A 21,466-nucleotide genomic window follows, 5' to 3' on the forward strand; every position below is an offset into this window, starting at 1 on the left:
TTACAGCTGAGACATCTAGATTGGTTTAATGTTGGGATGCAGATCTTTTGTGATTCTAATGTGCTTCACGTAAATCCAATTTCGACTTGACATACAGCAATCTAAAATCAGTCTAGTGGCTTAATTCATAAAAATGAAAATAAAAATGTGTAGTCCTAGATAGTATGAGGGACGTTTGTTTTTTAGCTCAAGAGTGGAATGTGAGAGCACAGCACCTCTTAATTCTCATTTAACAGCTGTACTATTAACAATTTTAGTAAGATATGCTAAGTTGCAAGAAGAGTTTGTAAACCCCTTTAATGGATGATTAATCGTTTACAGTCCAAGCTGTAAATTTAGCAAACATCTGGGCTACTGACTTCTTCAAAAGTCGAGTGCTACTAATTAATGAGATGACCTATGTTGTTGAGGTGCATAAGGCACAAATTTAAAGACCTAAGACAAACTGTCTAGAAATGCGAGAAATGTTGATTCATTTCTTTTAGTGACGATCCTGCAAAGGTTACACCAAAAGTAAAAACCTAGCATCTGGGGTTTTTTTCAGCAGTGCTGTAGCTGCACTTGGCTATCTCTGCAATGGATTTGCTCCCTGTCCAGGGTATTCCAGTGTTTCCTGGTGAAACAAGAACCACCACAACCCTGACCAGGACAGATAAAGTGGTTGATGACAATGAAATTAAAAAAATCCAAGGTTATTCCAAAGGGTTTACAAACATATTCTTGCAAATAGATATCCAAACACTAAACATATTTAGTCTGTATACTTTACAATGTCGTGCAACCTCCCTCCTCCTGACCAGTCAGTCCTTCCACCTGCCCTCCCCTAATCCCTGTTGTCAGGGTGCAGGGACCACAGGAGGCTTATTTCGAAAAGTCTCAAAAAAAGCCATCATGCCTTTCTTTATGCTAGATGAAGCCATTTTGGGTGGTGTGTGTCTTTGGTGGCATGGTGGAAAACTGGAGGCATCCATGGAGTTGGCACGTTTGACTTTGGAGCCTGCTCGCCACATTTTTGACCTTAAGGGTGGAGTCTGCGCGACCAAGCACTTCTGGTACTGGACCTACAGAGGGTACAAAAACAAGGTCTTCATAATAGACTCTTGCATTGTTTACTGAGCCTAGCTGCATAAAGCAGGGTTATAGTTACGCAAATTGTGAAAGTAAATGTTGTTTTGTGAGCAAGTTTAAAGATACTCACCATGCATGCAGCCTGTACTGCCTCAGATACGATCCCAGCATCAGGTTCGCACCAGAACACATGACACTCAAAGCGCTGTGTGCCTGCATCTACAATCACCGCAAAGGTATGTGTGTCGTGACCAACGCCAAGAAAGGTCAGATAGCGTACCTGATATTCCCAAAAAGGATCATCACCGTCCTAAAGAGAGGCATCCAAGCAGAAGGAGCAAAATGATTATTTCTTTAATTTGTATATTTATCAGACAAAAAATCAATACAAGACAAAGAAAGCAGTGTCATTATTAATTCAATCTGAAATATGCTACTCAGAATTTATTTACCTAGGGCCAGTGATAGCTCAGTGGTTAAGGTACTGGACTAGTAAACAGAAGGTTGCCGGTTCAAGCCCCGCCACCACCAAGTTGCCACTGTTGGGTCCCTGAGCAAGGCCCTTAACCCTCAATTGCTCATTACGTAAGTCGCTTTGGATAAAAGCGTCTGCTAAATGCTGTAAATGTAATGTAAATTTACCTCCCCCCTCCATAGAGAAAGCACTGTGTCTGATACATGGATTACAACTGGTTCCCATTCATCTCTGTCTCTGGAGTGCATGATGCTTTCTATTGCCCTGTTCAGCACCTCCATTCCTGCCAGAATCAAACAAACAGCTTTATCTATACAGCAGAAGGCTCCAGCCAGCCAAAAAAATTAATGAGCAGTACAGTAAAAGCAAAAAGACATGATATATTCTTCTTTAGATCATTAGGTCACTTCAATAAAAGAACTAGGCTGAGTTATTGTGACAGATACTGAGTCAAATCATGTTTTTATAGGCCACCTGGAAATCAGGAGATCAGGATGAGGTACACTTGCGTCAGCACCAATGGTTTTACACTAGTGTCTGAGAGTTCCCAAGGCGAAGTTGTTATCTATACAGGCCATGCTGCTCAGAGACACCATTAGCTGTTTCAGTAAGAGCTGTCTGTAACTAGGATAAATGGTTGCTTTTTTTATGCAGCGGTTGATAAAAGCTGTCCTGTTCTCTTTAAGAGCAATCAGGGACACAGCCATGACACACTAACCCTGAGAGAAACAAAGCTCTATGACTCTGCACTTTTCCTAGCAATAAAGAAGCTGCTGTGCTGCATTTTCTCAGGCAATGCATTTACTCCATCATAAATAATCAGACAAGCCCGATATCTATCATCAGTTACACTGAATGTGTTCTAAACATGAGCGGTAGAAAGATTCATAGTAAAAATCTTAGTGATTTCCAACATGTAAACTGTTACCCATTGACACTTTTCAGACAACCCAGCTTATTAAGCTTTTTGCTTGGCCCTGGTTTTTTCATTTCTGCAGTCATGTACCTCAGTAACAGTCGAGGCTGGTCTTGCAGTTATAATAAGGGAAACAATTTAATATTTTTGACCAGGGTTTTAGAAAAGGATGTTTAACAAGCATATATAAGTCTGTCAGAACATTTGAGTGATAACTTCAGCTCACCCATTGCTCTGGAGACAGGCAGATTTCCAATGTACTCCACCTCAAATTTTTGAACTCTTTGCCTCACTGCATCCAAGAAGTTGACTAAAAACATAAGAAAATAAGATTAGAGAGCTCTTATGACGGGCAATCTAGACAGATATTAATATACCAAACTCAAAAATATCAGCGATAACAGATTTAATCAATGATTAAAAAATGAATGATGTTTAATAATCTAAATACAAAGACTGTTCAGGAGCACTAAACCTCCTTGTCATGTACCTTGGTGAGGCAGGTCCTCAGGGGAGATACTTTCCATTGTTAGTGAGCGCACCACAGATCGAGGCATTCTTGCTTTTTCTGCCATGATCTGAAAACACAAGGGTAACTCTCAGAACATGATAGCAGCAACATCCTGTTATTTTAAGAGCCTTATTGAGTTAAGCCCTAGGCAGAGTGGAAGTTAAACTCATAATGGCTCGAAGCTTAGAATCAAAACAGTAATGCAAAAATTTACACATAGAATAGGATTGTGTATCATAATATATCATCATGTAGGACAAAGACAAAAATCTGAGTAAAGACAAAATACAATTCTGCAATCAGAATTTAGAATTTAGAATTCTGCTATCTAGATTTTGTAGATCTAACTTCACTCACTCAACCGCATGGGAACCGAGCCCTCACCTTGGAGCACATCTGGTGCAGGGCCGAGGCTATGGTCTTAGCTGGTGCGCTGCATCGGAACACGTGGCACTTCAGCATACATGTGTCTTTATCGCTGGCCACGAAGGCAAAGTCCCTAAACCAAGATGACAGAGTAGAGAAAAATGACTTCAAATACAGATTACAGACATTACTTACCTTCGCTACACTGCATCATGCAATGTGCTACCAGATGTTTGATAAGTGCACATAGTAAGAACTAATGTATAGCTGTACTGTATTTTATGTAACATTTTGCTGGGGGCTAGTAACCTATAGGTCAGTGGTTATTAAACCTTTCAGATCAAGTTACACCTCTAATCCCACCAAAATCCCCAAGCACCACCCTACCACATTACATAAGTAATCTTAAATGTACATACACACACATTTATACACAGTAAGCCAACAGAAAGTGCAGTGAGAATGTTCCATTTCAGAGAGTCTAGGACTGATTTATGTCTTTTTCCAGCCCAATCTCAAAAACTGAACTATACCCATACCTTATCTTATAGCCATTTGTAAACACCTTATAACATTAAAGGCACTATTTATGTGAAGGTGCTACTAGAATAAGATTAACATTAATTAATTAGCTAATTCTCAACAGGTCTGTAAGATTCGTAAGTGCTGGCAATATTCTTCCTGTTTTCTTTAGCCAAAATAGAATATTACATTTCTGTAAAAATGTCTTACATTTGGTAAAAGTGCTAGGTTATGAAAAGATTTCCAGATCAGGAAAGAGCATGCATCATATCATTGTAGTAAAATACAATTACTGCATTTCTGCCTATACAATATTGTATATTAAGCAACAAACATACTGATTAAATCAAAATAGAAATATTTTATAAAAGATTTTAATAGCAACACCTCATCTGGGTCATCTGGGGTATCACCTGGGGGAGCTTTAGGTTCCAGAAGAACTTGTACTAGTTGTAGTGGTACAGAACCACTGCTCTTGGTCATACATTAAGGGTTCATGAACAATTGCTAGCAAACTATTCTGTTTTTAAAATGGACTAATTTTAACCTATTACAGCTTAATCATTGATTAAGTGTGAAGCAATATGAAAAGGAAATACATAATACTGGCACTAATTCACAAATACCATGATGTTTTGCAATTTACTGTAGCTGATTTTCTGGTGTAACAACAGATGTCAGTTTAGCATGAGCAGCTATTTAACTCTATTTTTCTTCTCTGCCCCTTTCTTTTCGTTAAATCTGGTACCATTCATTTAAACATGAGCCTGTCCTGTAGAGATTTAATCAGTGGTTTGTAATTAAATTTACATGGATTAACGCTGGCATTAGCCCACTGGGACCTGGCCTATAATGGATTACATCCACACAACATCAGAGAAACTCTTGTTTCCAGAAAGAGTCCTCTTTTCTATCCCTAGATACCTGGTTACATGCATTGTCTAGCAGAATTGAGCATGACATTGATTCAGAAAACAGTTTAACTCATGCATATAAAAAAAAAGAAACACCACTCCCTAATCCAAAACACTAACAAGCAGATAGATAAAAAAGCATGAAGAAAGCACATGAGAGAAACACAGCATAAGAACTTAGGAGGTTCAAGCTAGGCTACATGAAATGCAGGCTAGCAATCCAATGAAAAGCATGTCGATTTGGTTAAAAAAAGAAAAAGGTGCAGCGATTACCTGTCTCTGTATTCATGAGTGCCAGTTTAAAAAAAAAAAAAAGAAAGAAATACCATAGTTAAAAATGTCAAATTTTTATCTACACTTGTAAGGGGCATATTTCCCAAAGCAGCCTTAGGACATCAATAATTTCTTAATTTGTAGTTGTTCTTTTTCTGTGACTGAATGGGTGAAACACATACTTCCTCGCAGGCTTTTCCGATCTGCTAAGTTAAAAGTATACATACAATAACAGATTATTTTTTTATTTTGTGGTGTAGAAAGTTCTATGAGGTAATTTAACTCTGTATCACGGTTTCTAATTTTGAAATAGTGACCACGACTGACTAAGGTGACAAAACCCTGCTCAAGCTTTAAGGTGCCAAATTAGAAGGTGCCGTTAAGTCAATGTCAATGCAGAGTTTGCTTGACTATGGACAGTGAAACCAGCAGTGTTGGTCTGGGGAGGCATATCCTTGAAGGGTCGCACAAACCTCCACGTGATAGCCATTGGTACCCTGAATGCTGTTAGGTACTGAGATCCTCAGAGCCATTGTCAGACCTTAGGCTGGTTCAGTGTGCCCGGGTTCCTCCTGGTGCTGGACAATGCCCGGCCTCATGTGCCCAGAGTCCGTAGGCAGTTCCTGGACGATGAAGGCATTGATGCCATTGACTCATGTTCCCCAGACCAGAATCCATTTGAGAACCTCTGAGACTTTATGTACCAGTGCATCCAACGCCGCCAAGTCGTGCCACAGACTGTGCAGGAGCTCACTGATGCCCGATCTAGGTCTGGGAGGACATCCCCCAGGACACTATCCACTGTTTTATCAGGAGCATGCCCAGACGTTGCTGGGAGTGCATACAGGCACGTGGAGGCCATACACACTACTGAGTAACGTTATGAGTTGCCGTGATGATGAGCCTATGATTTAAATGTTTTACTTTGATTTTCGGTATGAATTTGAGTCCAGCCCTCTATGGGTTAATGATTTTGGTTTTCATTGACTGTCGTTATGTCATTTTGTTCTTAACTAATTACACAATTTATATCAGTTCCTGTAGCTGTTCCTAAAACATGACCCCTTTAACTCGTGTGCAGTAGCCAGCCGCTTCTTTTTACCTACACAAGGTGTAGATTAGACTGACAGATTTTGTTATATATTCAAAAATCCACATTTAACTAGATTTGTTAAAAAGATTTGTTGCAGAGATTCCAAGACATGTCCCATACAAGAGTATGTTAACTTTAATTGATGCTATGAAACATATATTTTATAGGTTTATAGGAAATTATTATGTGCCTTCTCGGCAGTCATGAATTGTTAATATCTATCTGTAAATAGCTATCTGTATAATATCTACTGCATAAAACTACATTTTTCAGACAGAGGCACACAGAACAGGTTAAGACTGGATGATAAATATAAATCAGACTCTGTGGCTGGGTTTTTCCCAGAAGCACTACTGAGTGGAACCAGAAATAGCAGCAGTCTGATTAACATCACATCAGCAGCTGGTGTACTACCCTGAACATGTTGCGAGCAGGTTGGAGGAGCTAGTCTCAGCTCAGCCATAGATACATAGGGCTGCATTTAGAGATGTGTTACACATGAATTTAGAGTTTAATGCAAAATGAATTACAAAATAATCTACAGTGGGAGCCAAAAGTCTGAGACCACTAGTGAAAATACTTTTATTTAGCTTTTTTAAGCTAATTTACAAACCTTATTTGCAGAAAAATTTCTTAGTATTTCTTAGGTCTCCTGACTCCTGATGCAAAATTTCTAACAGGTTCACTAGTGGTCTAAGACATCCGATCCTACAGTATCAAAAAACAGGTAACTGTATAACCATAATCTCTGAAGGTTTGATAGTATTAACACTAAAACAAATTAAAAAAGGGATTAAAAAGCGGTGAATAGAAAAGGGTTAAATGCATTGAAGATAAAAGGCATTGAAAAAGCTGTAAAAAGATATTTTTTTAAAAAGGGTAAAAGGAATCGGAATGACACAAAAACCTCTAATACTGACCTTCCATTATTGCAGCCGACCCCCCAGACTCGAATATTGATGATTGGTTGGCAGTGAATGAGACTGCGATCTACAGGGTCAAGGAGGCTTAGTGTGTCTTTTTTGAGGACCATCATCATGTCCTGGCCCTTTATATGCACACAAATACACAGGGACACACAAACACACTTTGATGTGTAGTAACTAAGGAATAAGACTTCATGTTTGACCCCTGCAATGTTGCAATAAAAAATAAAATGTATTTGGAAAATAAGCTTATTCTAGCTACAAAGCATTTAAAACAAAACAGATTAAAGCCTGACACTGAATGGAATGATTGAGTTACAGAGAATCTTACTTGTTTATTCCTCTACCATTAGTTCTGACAGTGCTTTGCTTTTTTAACTTCCTTCCTATCCTATAGTTGGTCAATAAATTTTGTTGGCTGCTGCCCATTTCCCAGGTTGATTTGTTTTACTTTCCATTGAGGTGTCATTTCCAATCTCTGAAAGCTCATTCAATCTGCTTACCTCTCCCCAGGCCCCCACAGCATCACGACCTTCTGCTTTGCTGTGAGAGAGCTGCTGAATGCAATTATTGACTGCCAGACTGCTCTTTCCTGGAGCCAGCTCCTCCTCTGGTATCTCCACCCAGCCCAGAGAGCGTACTGCAAAATACTGACGCACACACAAAGAAATCAGATAGCCTTATATAGTTAACTGGGTCTTATTTTTAAATGACACCACAAAATACTAATAGCATACTATTGGCAAACATTTATATTTTGTTATTCTTAATATAACACCATGTACTTTATTGCTAGAGCTTTAAAAATGTGCGCTATTATAACAGTTCGATTACTTTTGTCCACTTCATTTCACAGTAGATTGGCCTAACGTAGTCAAAAACAAACCACAAATCACACTAATCACACTAATGCACTTTAACTGATTTTGGGGCTATTTAAATCCTGGACACCAGCATGGTGCTGAGTCATTATTTCTGCTCAATCGGTTGGGTAGTCCGGCACTGTGCATCCTCCCCTTGCTAGCCATTTGAAGAAGTATCTCTAAGCCGTTATAGGCATTACTAAACATTGTTCCTGGCTTGTGCTTTCTTGCTAGCTATCTTCTCCGCCCCAACTAAATCTTTTGGCAGAATCAGTTCTATGAAACAACCCTCAGCATACTTTGCTCTCACTCTCTGTTTTCATGTAATTTAACCCCTTTGGGACAGTAGCATTGGCACTTTGATCAGTTGGCTGATGTACCGCTCTGCCCCATTAGCTATAATTAGGTTGACAAGTGAATCTTGTAGCTCAGAATGTTTAATAGTCCTTGTCTAAAGTACACTACAGTACAGTCTTATATTCTGCCTCAGGCATTATTGGTATTGTCATCATTATTATGACTTTGATCTCTTTGCATCTTATTTTCTTTTATTACTTCCATTTTTTCCATTTTATTGAGTCCTCTTTTGTTGTTCTCACCACCTCATTCCAGCTATAGTATTTACTGTTTTAGCAAAACGGTTAAAGATTATCAGACCAATAACGTCACTGTGTCTGTATCAAGCAACTTCCATGAATGAAGGTGTATGTTTAATTTGCACTAAAGTGGAAAATGCATAGTGGAAGTTTTTTTTTTTAAACATAAAAATACAAAATACAAATACAGAACAGTACAGATGGCAGCTGTAAATTAGACTGCCAAGTGCTTTCTCTCTTAACCCTTTGATGCACAACCTTGGTCAAAAGTGACTGAACTTAGTTTTTATTTTCTACATCTTTGCAATAAATTAATTGCGTCATTCAAGCTTCCATGAATTCCTCAATTAACTTGTTTTTGATCATCACAAATCCTTATTTCAGTTTTATATTTTTTACTTTTTTAATAAAAATAATTTTTTGTATCACTACCCTTCTAATGCACAACATGGGTCAAAAATGATATGTATTTACTATGGAATTTGACAGAAACTACTGACATTTGTAAGTCACCGGCTTCATTATGGCAGTGAAAAACAATGTGACATTGTGTTTATTCCATCCATTCAACAGAATTACATGCAGTGTCCATTTTCTCACAAAATTATTAGGGATCAATTAAAAAAAGAAACTTGAGTAATAAAACAATGTCTTGGTAAACAAAGTTATCCAACACCCTATACCACCCAACAGAAACATATTTGTTTTTACACAAATAAGGTATGACATTTCATATACTAAATAATGATCCAAATGTATATTGCTGAAGACAAAAGTATAAGTGCAGTAGTTACCACATCTGTAGTTAACCACTTCAGACATATCAATCTTTGTCACCTAAAATATGTATGTATCATTTATTGTATTACAGTAAAATCACAAAAATAGGAATAGTGTATACACCATATCTTAAGAAAAAAAAACGGTAAAATCGGTTTAGGCATACACAACTGTTTTAAGCAATATCGCATGTATAAATATTATATACACATCTATCTGGGTTAGTCACTGCAGTGACCTGTCTCATTTTACAAATGCCAAATTAAAGAATTCCCTCAGTAATGTTGCTCTCATCTTTATAGAGGTCAGTTCACACCTCTCACATCAATATCATCTCTGCTCTGTCAACACAAACTGATCCAGGCTCTGTCATTTAATCTTTTTACACTAATCTAAATAAGAAAAGCATTTTATTCTGAACTTCACCTTCAGGATATCAAGCACGTGTAAGGTGTAGTAACTGATAACATGTGACAACATGTAGATCAATACATTATTGTATTGACAGTAAAATGTAAGGATTATTGTACCTTGGAGTCTGGGTCCATGTTAGAACAAAAGCTGTCTTCCTGCCAAGACACTCTATAGCAGAAGAAATTTAAATGTAAATTGTGTAAGAATATTGGCTATAAATTCATATTTTATTTCCAAAATATGTTCCAAATGTATAATGTATATATGTGTCAAATTATACTAAAAATAAATTTTAATATATGATCATGTATCAGTGTAACAATTCAACCAAAAGGTTGAATCTTTGAAAAACGTTATAAATTTAATACATTTATTAGTATTTGTTGTTACTATATTTGTAATAAATGAGCAAATACAGTAAATGTAGGAACCTAATGGGATATGAATCAAGAACCTTTTGTTCAAAGTAGTTACAGAAATTTGTAATGAAAACATTGTAATAATTCCAAATATAGAAGCATTTTTATAGTATAATTAATATAATCTGTATCTAACCTGGCCCCTTGATACTGTAAATGTCCTATATATCATGCTTCTTTTTCCTTTGGTTCATTTTTATAAAACCAAATAAACGAATAAGAATAAATGGTGCAAAGCTAATAACAATACAATAAACAATACTTGATTATTGGCTTAACAAAAATCCTGCTCTTGTCCTGGCATTAATACAAAACAGTACAGATGGCAGCTGTAAATTAGACTGCCAAGTGCTTTCTCTCTTAAGACATATGACTGTCTAGCAAGTCACCGGCTTCATTATGGCAATGAAAAACAATGTGACATTGTGTTTATTCCATCCATTCAACAGAATTACATGCATTGTCCATAAAATCAGGTATATTCATATTTGCTTTCTTTTTCTCACCGAATTATTAGAGATCAATTAAAAAAAGGAACGTGAGTAATAAAACAATGTTTTGGTAAGAAACAAAGTTAGTAATTGCACAACTGTTTGAACCACCTTTGGCAGAAATTACTGTAGTCCACAGTTTCTATAATCTGATATTTCATTAGATGGAAGAATCTTAGCTCACTTTTCTTTACAAAAACACTATCATACTTCTGATACAAGTTTGCAGGTTAGGTATAACCAATAAATTAGCAAATACGTCTATGTGTGTTGCGTGTTTAGTGGCTTTTAAAAAAAAACACACTCACCCCTCACTAAGCGAATGCAATGGGCTTTCTGTTATTCTGTTTCTGGACTCATGTCTTTCTTCTGCTCCAGTGCTCTGAAATGCAAACATTTTTTTTAAATCTCTCTCTCTCTCTCTCACACACGCACACACTACCCATGACCAGAATCAATGAAACAGCATGGACATGTATGTATTTGGTGTCCCAACAGATCCAAGCCAACAATAACAAATGATTATCCTTCACACCCACATGTCCTCAACTGTCATGTTATACACTACACTTAATGGACAAAATTATGTGGACACTTGTCCATGAACTTGTTGGACATCCTTCTTCAAAAACATTAGAGTTATAGTAATGCTGAAACAGGAAAGGACCTTCCCTGCCATAGAGTGTAAGATACCATAGAGTGTAAGAAGTATTTTTCTTTTACCACACACACACACACACGCAGAGTAACAATTTTTTTGCCAGACTACAAATGACAAGAATCACTATTAAACAGCATGAAACAGGTAAAGGACTTCCCTAAACTTGTGTCACAATGTTGGAAGGATAAAACAAATTTAAAATAATTTTATTTTATACACCATTTTAAAATAGGTGTGGCGGAAACACCCAAATGTAATTATTAGGAGGATTGTCAACATTCGGCCATATAGTGTATGATGTCATTAGTGTTTCTCTTAAACACACACACACATAATAACAGAGCAACACATATTTAGAGAGCATGCTGACCTTGAGCTGGTTGGCTGTGAGGCCACTGCTGACGTTCTGTTCGTCATCTGTGCTATATGAGGGATGCTGCCACTGTGTGTTGCCTGAGGGCACGTGCCAGTAGTAGGTGCCGGTGCTGTCCCGTATGGTGCGCCATCCCGGAGGCAAGTCTGAATCCAACATTAGACTCTGATCGTTCCAGATATCATCTGTAAATGTGCACATCACATTGCATCAGTTAATTAAGTCATTCATTCATTTAGTGTTTTATCACTGCTTTATCCTGGTCAGGGTCACACTATATCAGAAGGAGCTCATAGAAAGTGCTTGCAAAGGCTGCTTTAAAAAAACAAAATAATAAAAGGGGACTAAATAGTCTCACCAGTTCAAGTATTTTTGTATTTTAATCATAGTAAAATGTAATTTTTAATCATAGTAAAAATTAACTGAAATCTTTAATTTTATTTATAAATAATGTCTGTAATTTTATGTAGGTTTGTCTACACATGAGTGAAGGATGAGGCCAACTTAGCATGGAAAGAGACATGCTGTTTCCAACATATCCAGAGCCCGCAGTCACAGCAGGGCCACATGTGACATAGACAGACCAATCTGTCCATATAAACTAGAGCCAAATACAAAGGCATCATCCAATAAACAAAATGTATTAGACTAGGTGGATCATCCTTGCCCTTATTATGCCTTTATCCCCAACTTTATCCCCACTCCCGTGCTGAAATCAAAAGCAGTTGTTTGAGTTATGATGGATGATGGATGTTTGGCCTGATTATATCATTTAGAATTATGCATAAGGAAACTATGACATTTCATAAATAACACAGCTTAAGGTCAGAACTGAGTGTGTGTGGGGTGGGGGGTTTGTGTGTGTATGTACAAGCAAATAATTAAAAATGGGTCAGTAGTTGTACTCTAATGAGATCAACAGTCTGGAGAAGCTAGAGAGGAATTGTAGCTTAAATGTGATTGAAAAAATAATAATTTGGAACCAAGTTCAGTTTAAAGGTTTTCAGACAATTCCGGAGCTTATTCCAAACCTACCATGCTACATAGTTAGTTTTTCATCATATGTTGTACCATATTAGAATGACTATTATGCTGGTAAATGCCAAGACTTTTTGTAAAATGCAATAAAAACAAGAATCTGTAATCTGTAAGAATCTTGTTCATTCCCTTGAACATTTATTTAACTGACAAATGTAAAAAATAAATGACAGGGAGGGAGCAAAGTACGAGTAAAGGTTAATAGATGATTCACATTACATTGTTTAAAAATATTCCACAATAAGCAGATGAACTGGTAACAGATAAGGGTATCATGATTTGATACAAAGAAAAAACATTTCTCATTGCAGGCTCTTTCACCATCTACCACACATAATAATGTGAAAGGATTTGAAGGAGAATTTGGAGAAATCTGTAGAAAAAGAATGTTGAACGTGTGTGACTTTTGAGACCTCAGACGGCATTGCATGACAAACTATCATGATAATGTGATAGATATACTGTAGACACATGGGCTCATGAGTACTTCAGAAAACCACTAAAAACCATTGTCACTTAGTCTGCTATTGCATCAAAAATGCAATCTAAAACTTGATTATGCAAAGAACAAGCCATACATCAATTCTATGCAGAATTGACATCAAGTTCTCTGGGGCAAGGCATATTTCAGATTAAAGACAGCAGAAACGTGTGCTGTGGTCGAAACATATGTGCAGTTTTCCATGCCAAAGACAAAATTGACCATCCAGACTGTTATCAGCGAAAGGTGAAAAAAAAAAAACATCTGTCATGCATGGAGTGCATCAGTGTAAAGATGGACTAACCAACTCTTAAATGAAGGCATACAATTACACAACTTTGAGTGGTTAGTGGTGAGAACCTTTTGACAGGTACCAGGTTTAACAACACACCTGCAATTTTAGGAAATGAACCCAATTGCAAGAGACTTACCAAGACAGAAAAATACTGTGGCCACAGTGTGTCCACTTAAACAAAATAAATGAAACTTACTAATAAACAAAATAAAAAATTGACAAACAAGGATAAACAAAGTAATAGGAAAAAACAAAACCAAAGCCGCTGCCTGGAAGTGGGGATCATGAATAAATAAAACATGCTTTCAATAATGTACTTCATTGTACTTCAGTATTACATGACAATGGAACCTGAAATACCTTTACTGAACTGTTTCCCTACAAATCACATCTGCTGATATGGACAATGAAGGATTCATTAAACACCTCTGAGTTTGTTTTGCATATAACAACCTTGCACATTATCATATTCAGCTCACTTTGCATTGAAACTACTTAAGAATTGCAAAAATAATCATATAAGCTCCACAGCATCAGAATTTTAAGCAGATTAATAGCTGTTTAACTTAAAATAGTCTTTGTACTCTCCAAGTTAGAATTTCCTATTAAAACAATACATAGCCTCAAAATGTATTTAGTATACCAGGAAGTTAATAACAGATCCATTCTACTGTACGTTGAGAAGTGGGTAATCTTATGGTGTTATCTTTTACCCAAGCAAACAATGCAAATGTGTGAAACTGTCCACAGGATTTAGGAGAAAATGGGATTTGGTAACAGTAAGTCATGGCTGCCCAGTGGTTTGTCACTTCTCAGACCACTGTTGGTAGGTTCTCACCACGATCCCTTGATGTTTCATTTACATTTGCAGCACTTAGCAGATGCTTTTATCCAAAGCGACTTACAACTTTGACAGTATGCAGTCTAAGCATACTAAGTTAAGACCCTTGCTCAAGGGCCCAACAGTGGCAACCTGGTAGTGGTGAGCATTGAACCAGCAACCTTTTGATTACCTTAACCGCTAGGCTACAACTGCCCTAACTGTTTCCAAGATACTATTAGCTCTAAATTTAATATACCTCTGACCATGAAATGCACGATTATTGCAAAATAGGCATTGCCATTGGTATTTTAGGGGTGGTGTTTTGGCTCATCTGTGTATAATACATTTTCTATATGTCTTGGCATAACACAACTTTTTATTACAAATTAAAAATAGCCAAACATGATGGGTATCCTTTTGTAATATAATCCTTTAATGCCCATATCACTGCTGATAATCAACAAGAAAAGACATAATAACTATTAAAGTATTTAAGACTTGGTATTTAAAATGTCTCCAGATACCACTCAGTGATGGGATACCAAACATTTACTGAGCCACAATATAAATCATTGAAGGTTAAACAATTGTGTTAGTTTCATGTCTACTACACACTCAGAAACAGGGTAAGAACTTCATGCTAATTTACACTGGCATCATTTCTACTGTAAAGTTTGCGCCGAATTGCGTCTGCTGGAAACTCATATACTGGGGTGTACAAAACAGATAGCTCAGAACAGAGCTCACATCCTTAGGGGGTACTCCTAATGGTGCAAACCAACCTTGGGAAACAGTTACCTAGACAACCCACCCACGATATGGCAACCACATGCCTCTTGGTCCTAAAGAAGACCTCTTCGAATGAATCACATGGCAATTATAGTCTTGAGTGTGAATGTGTGGGCGAGAGAGATTAAGATAAAGTAAGAGAGAAAGGGTAATAGTGCAGGGAACGCTGTTATTGTTTTATTTATTACTGAGTGTCATACACACATTTCACTTATCTAATCATTTTTTAACACTCTTAAAGTTAAATCTTATGATAAAACTATGAATGAATAGTCTCTTTTGAATAGTTGCTGAGTGATAGTGTAATTCACCATAGTGCAAATCACATTTGACAAATATTTTGACAAAGAGTGAGGGGACAAATTTTCATACCCACTTTTGGTTTTGTTGTTTTATATACTACTATATACTTCAAATTTACACACAACACATTTTGATTTTGTATTAAGAAGTATAACCAAAGTCTTTTGGTGGCACAACAGTAAATTACACTAGCCCATTATAGCTGGGTTAGGGTTTGAATACCAGTTCTATCTAAAAAAAAAAAAAGATGCCAGCAAAAAAGACACCAGCAAATAAGGCCAGCAGGAGAAACCAGAGATGTCATCAAGTCCAACATTTAGCCTTACATAACAGACACACCAACAAAGGTGTATCAAAAAAACAACAACTGACAAATAGGAAGTCAGGGAGCCTGAGCCTCCATCAGTCTGTGCCTCCATCCTCCCTGCCGACCAGCATGGGCATGGCAGGTGGGCATGTTACACTCTCAATACAATTGGTTTAATAATCTACAAAAAATGAGTTCATGGAACCATAAATCATCTGCAGACAGCTGCCCCACATAAGATTTAATCCCATGCTCTTGGACTAAAAAGAAAAGGGGTTAGAGGAAAGTCCTTACCTGAAAGCAGCAGAAATAACTTGTAATAAAAATATTAAAAAGTATTACAGTAATCGATTTAAATCTTTTATGATTTTTCTAAATAAAAACAATTTTGCAAATGAAATAATGTAAACTAAGATTTCGGTGCTGAAAATCTAAATTATATCTACCTGCACCTAATGTGTTCAGTTATTCTGTTAGTAAGTACCTGTGACTAATTTAATTTTAAACTGGGGCTGCATCCCAAATCACAAATGTGTTTACTACATAGTGCACCAGAATACTAATGCTGACAAATGTATAAGATTTGGAATTGTAAGCAGTTTGGAACACAGCCAAAATGACTCATGTTCTGGGTCATATTTCAGCTAACGTAGTACATAAGGAGGTACCTAGCTAACTTGACTCTATGGTGTACCAAAAATACATAGAGGTGTTTATGATATGATATGATAACAGAAACTGTATCTGCCACTTAACCTACGTAACTATGACACTAAAGTGTGGAGAAACACATAAAAACAGAAAAAGAAAATTACTTTCTTATTAAACTTAGTAAAATTAGTGGTTGCGAAGAGATTGGGTCAAGAGTGTCTCCCTGACTCAGTATGACAAAGCACCTGTATTTAGTCAACAAATACTAAGTTCAAAAACTAAGTTTGCACCTGTGGAGAAGAACAACTTGACTGCTGTTACTACTACTTTTACAAGAAGAGACACAAGGTAAAAGAATGATTCAGAAATACAGGGAGAGAGGGGAAGAGAAGGAGGCAGTGCATTCACCTTCATAGTTGAGTATTATGATGGCGAGCATGTAGTCCTTTCCCAGCATGGTGAGGTATGTTTCCGTAGGTCCCCTGAGGTTAGCTAAGCCACATTCCACAATGAAATTTCCTGTTCATCTGAATACACTCACACACACACTGGCTCCTGTACACAGTGCCAACCAGCTAGGGACACCTTTCATGCCAAGCAGGTCGCAGGATCTCTAGTCCTCTTATATCCTGTCTTTCTTTCTATATTTATTTCAGTTTCCAACCTCTGTATTGAGCCTTTTTCAGGTACATCCACTGTCTCTGCAGTAGCAGTCAAAGCCAGGGCATCTTTGTCTGACTAATCTGCTCCTTCTTTCTCCTCACACGCTTACTGGCTGATATCGAGTGATGCTGTTTGTGAGATCCTCGCTTGCCACTGCCCCCCTTCTTTCTCCTGTCTGGATTGTGTTCAGTAATGCCTGCAGCAACAACCACCCCTTGCCATTTCCCGATCCTTTCCTCTCTCTCTCTCTCTCTCTCTCTCTCTTTCTCTCTCTTTCTTTCTCTTTCTCTCTCGCTATGTCTGCCTGGTACTCATGGTGATGCCTTAAAACAGCTAAGCATGAAACAGAAAGGCTCCCTGTGAAAACACACAAAATGCAGCCTATGCTGAGTTACTCTAAAAAGATAAATGAGACCAAAATGACTTTACACTTCATTTCAAACTAAGTATCACTTGCAGCATATGTGCCCTGCAGAAAGTAACAGGATTGTATCCCATTTCAGACTTGATGTGATTAATCCTTTCTGTTGGGGGAGATTAAGATATCACATTTGACCACACACAAAGAAAACCCTCCATCTGTCAAACCAACCATGGCTGAAATCACTCTTTTGTCTGACTGTAGGTTCTTTCAGAGCAAAGCAGCAAAAAAAATCCATTATGGTAAAATAGTGGGAAAAACAATAACATTAATAACACAATATTACAACAGAGAATACATAAAACTACACGAAGAACAAAATGCATGCACACCTCACAAAAATCACTACTGCTTACTTGATTACTATTATACACAATATAATTGTATTCAGCAAATACTATTTACCTTAAATTACTTTACGGTAAATACAGTTAGTATAAGGGATGTTTTATTAAACTCATGACATATAGTCTATTATTTTGCAAACACAATGTTCAAAAAAATATTGCAGGTATATTTATATTTCAACATTAAATAATCTGATCTAGTTAATTCCAACATTTTGAGCACCAATGCCAGTAAAATTTTAAGATTTTTGTTACCAATTTGAGAACACAGCAAAAACAGGAACACCATTGAGCACAATCATAAATGTATGAACTATTATCAGACCTGTTGACTTTTTGTACACTTTTTGTGTTGTGGACTTAATTTTGAATGGAAATAAGTGCCCATAATCACCCATAATAACAAAATAATGTTTTTAAAGGCCATTAATTAAAAATCAGAATCTCTTATTCACAAGAGTATTCAGATCCTTTGCTGTGGCACCCCAAATTGTGGTCAGGAACATCCTATTTACTTGAACTATATCTTGAATACTTGAAAAAGGGTCTAGAATTGAATTTGAGTCAACTTGTTGCAATTTAAATTGATTGGACATAGTTTGGATAGGCACACTCCAGGGTCTATTAAGGGCCACAATATACACTACATTGTCAGGACAAAAAACGACTCATGAAATCCAGTTAATCCAATCTGTGTATCTGTATTAAACTGTTGCAAGGTACAGACACGGCCAAAGAAATAAAAGTACATCTAAGGCTTTAAGTGTTCCCATAACCTCATTGGCCTCACTCATTTTGAAATGGAACAAGCTGGCTGTCCAGCCAAACTGAGCATCCAAGAAGAGCTTTACTCAAAGAAAGAACCCATCAGTCATTCTGAAAGAGCTCCTGTGTGGAGACAGGAGGACCTCATGGACAGACATCCATCTCTGCAGCACTTTATCAATCAGGCCTTTTTGGCAAGGTTATTATTATTATTATTATTATTATGTTGGTGAATTTGCTTGATCTCACACCAAAAAAGAAAACATAGAAAAATCCAATCTTAAATTAGAATAAATTTATTTTGAGGAAAAAAATCATTAGAAAATAATTATTCGCTTGTACCATAGTTAGTGGCACCTCTAGAAATTCTTAGAAACTAAATTGTGACTTTATATATATCTTATATCTTATATATATATATATATATATACCTGTATATATACAGTATATATATATATTAGGGCTGTCGAAGTTAACGCGATAATAACGCATTAACGCAATCTCAATTTAACGCGATTAAAAAAATTAGTGCCATTAACGCAAATTCTAGTTCATGTTGACACTTGACTGGTAGAACAAACGTTTTAATGTCGGACTTGCCACCGTTTTTCATTTGCGGTTTGTTAACATAATGTAACCGATCGTGGTAGTGATGCACTTGCATAATAAAGAAATAAATACACGCTATATTCACAAGTTGTCGGGAGCAGAACACTTTATTACACTTAATTAACTTCTTCTTCTGTACCGAATACCGGAAAGCTGAGTCGAGCACGTTAGTTCATGAACTATGGAAGCCCCAAAGGGTCAAAACACACTCACTTCGTGTAGAAACGTCCATCAAACCATCGTCACGATACAACCACAGACAAGTCTGATACAATAACTACGCCTTATCCCACCTAAAGCACCGCTGATCTACAATGTTTGCTGATGGAGAAATTCTAACCTACAATCTGACATTTACTGCCTAGTATGTGAGTGAATAAAACTCCCTTACAGTTTTCTCTTGTCCCAGCAGTTTTTAACATCAGTACATTTAGCATAAAATGTGTTCACCATTTTAATTGTAACATTTCACTTAAAAATCCTTGTTTTCTATAACATTTACACAGATTTTTTTTAATGCGATTAATCGCGATTAACTATATGAAATTCTGAGATTAATCGCGATTAAAAATTTTAATCGTTTGACAGCCCTAATATATATATATATATATATATATATATATATATATATATATATATATATATATATATATATATATACTGTATATATATATATATTGTATTTACTGCTCTTGAATTATCATTAAATTCTTATATTTATATTATAAACACAAGTGGCATTTATTAATTTAAGACACTAATAATTAATATTTGATGTATAAATTGGATAAAATTGTATTTTAATCAAAGTTTAATTTCATTTTTGGCTGGAGCACCAAGGGTTTATTAAGACTATGTATGAAGTATTTGGAATGGTTCAACTCTCACATGATATGCAAAGATGCCACTTAATAAATATGCAAATTAAGTACTGGGCAGAGAAACAGAACCATCCTCATCACTTTAACAAAACGTGCAAATAACAGTGGTCTATGTTGTGTGTGTATGTGAGGAAGAAAAAGTGAATAATCTATACTGGTCCACCTTAAATCATCATGCCGGGTAGTCCGTCATGCACCACCCTCCTCGTGCGTCATCCTGCCCGCCTTCATTGGGTTGCCATAGCAACGATGGTTCCTCTGGAACATCTGGTACAGGAGAAGTGGATTTTAATGGCACATGATGTATTTGGTGTAAACGTGCAGGTGAACTCTCACCACAAGAAATAATAAAAATAAATACCTTTTATCTTTTCTTGTTCCCATTATTTTTAAACAAAAATGATCAACAGCAATACAGAAGCTCATTAACACTAAGCTAAATATATACAATGGATAGGTGCTCAGTGTTCCATATGACCTTTTTAGTTTGTATTGATATTATCCAGGCCAATAATACAAATAAACACCACAGCTTTGTTCTTCAGCACTCAAATGCAAATCCAGATTGTTTTGTTAAACTGTGTGCATTTTGGAGAGATGTCTATGCACAGTGGCATCAGAGGATGTGTTTTGTGATTTGGTGGCCATTTTGTAGTAGTGAAAAGAGTAATGCATAAACAAAACAGGATTTACATTTAGGTCTAAATAAGGTCTTATTACTATGATGACATGCCATTGCTCAATGCTGTATGGATTACTTTTACAAGTAACAAAGTGAGTTTGTCAGCAAATCATTTTAAATGTGACTGGTAGAAATGAAACCAGCCATAATCCACTATCAGTGTATGAGAGCTTTAGCTTCTGTGTTGTTATATTGGAATCTGGGTGGCACAGTGGCTAAGTGGGTAGCACTGTAGTCTCACAGCAATAAAGTCCTGGGTTCGATCCCCAGGTGGAGAGGTCCGGGTCCTTTCTGTGTAGAGTTTGCATGTTCTCCCCGTGTTTGCGGGAGATCCGGTTTCCTTCCACAGTCCAAAGACATGCAAGTAAGGCAAACTGGAGATACAAAATTGTTTGACATTAAACTTGTGAACTGATGAACCTTGTGTAACGAGTAACTCATGTTTCTGCCATTAATGTAACCAAAGTGTGTAAAACATGACATTAAAATCCTAATAAATAAATAAACACTGGCATCTAGCTACAAAAAACTGTGTAGTGTCTGTTCCAAAGTGTATGAAACACGTTGACCTTGCTCTATATCTTTTAAATAATAGCTAAATGCAACTTAGATAAATTTAAATACAGACAAGCAGTCTACACTAGCCCACCACCACAGAGATTTGAACCCGGCCAGGCAAAATTGGTTATGTCAAGAGTATGGGGTGGCTGAACCAGGGTATTCCTGCATCCAGTTCTCCAGGGTGAAACA

The 21,466-nt window shown here is 36.7% G+C and overlaps 1 protein-coding gene across 1 annotated transcript; it reads right to left on the reverse strand.

Annotated features, from left to right (window-relative positions):
• Window positions 1–383: 383 nt before the first annotated feature.
• Window positions 384–17,134, reverse strand: apbb3 (amyloid beta (A4) precursor protein-binding, family B, member 3). The gene is made up of 12 exons (XM_063011745.1): window positions 16,757–17,134; window positions 11,659–11,846; window positions 10,936–11,009; window positions 9,834–9,885; window positions 7,568–7,714; window positions 7,059–7,186; window positions 3,355–3,469; window positions 2,950–3,037; window positions 2,686–2,769; window positions 1,711–1,826; window positions 1,199–1,378; window positions 384–1,061 (listed from the first exon to the last, which is right to left on the reverse strand). The coding sequence occupies exons 1-12, from the start codon at window positions 16,803–16,805 to the stop codon at window positions 837–839; spliced, it is 1,446 nt and encodes a 481-aa protein (XP_062867815.1). The 5' UTR covers window positions 16,806–17,134; the 3' UTR covers window positions 384–836.
• Between the last annotated feature and the right edge of the window lie 4,332 nt (window positions 17,135–21,466).

The sequence above is a fragment of the Trichomycterus rosablanca genome, chromosome 16, assembly GCF_030014385.1.
Source record: "Trichomycterus rosablanca isolate fTriRos1 chromosome 16, fTriRos1.hap1, whole genome shotgun sequence".
NCBI lineage: Eukaryota > Metazoa > Chordata > Actinopteri > Siluriformes > Trichomycteridae > Trichomycterus > Trichomycterus rosablanca.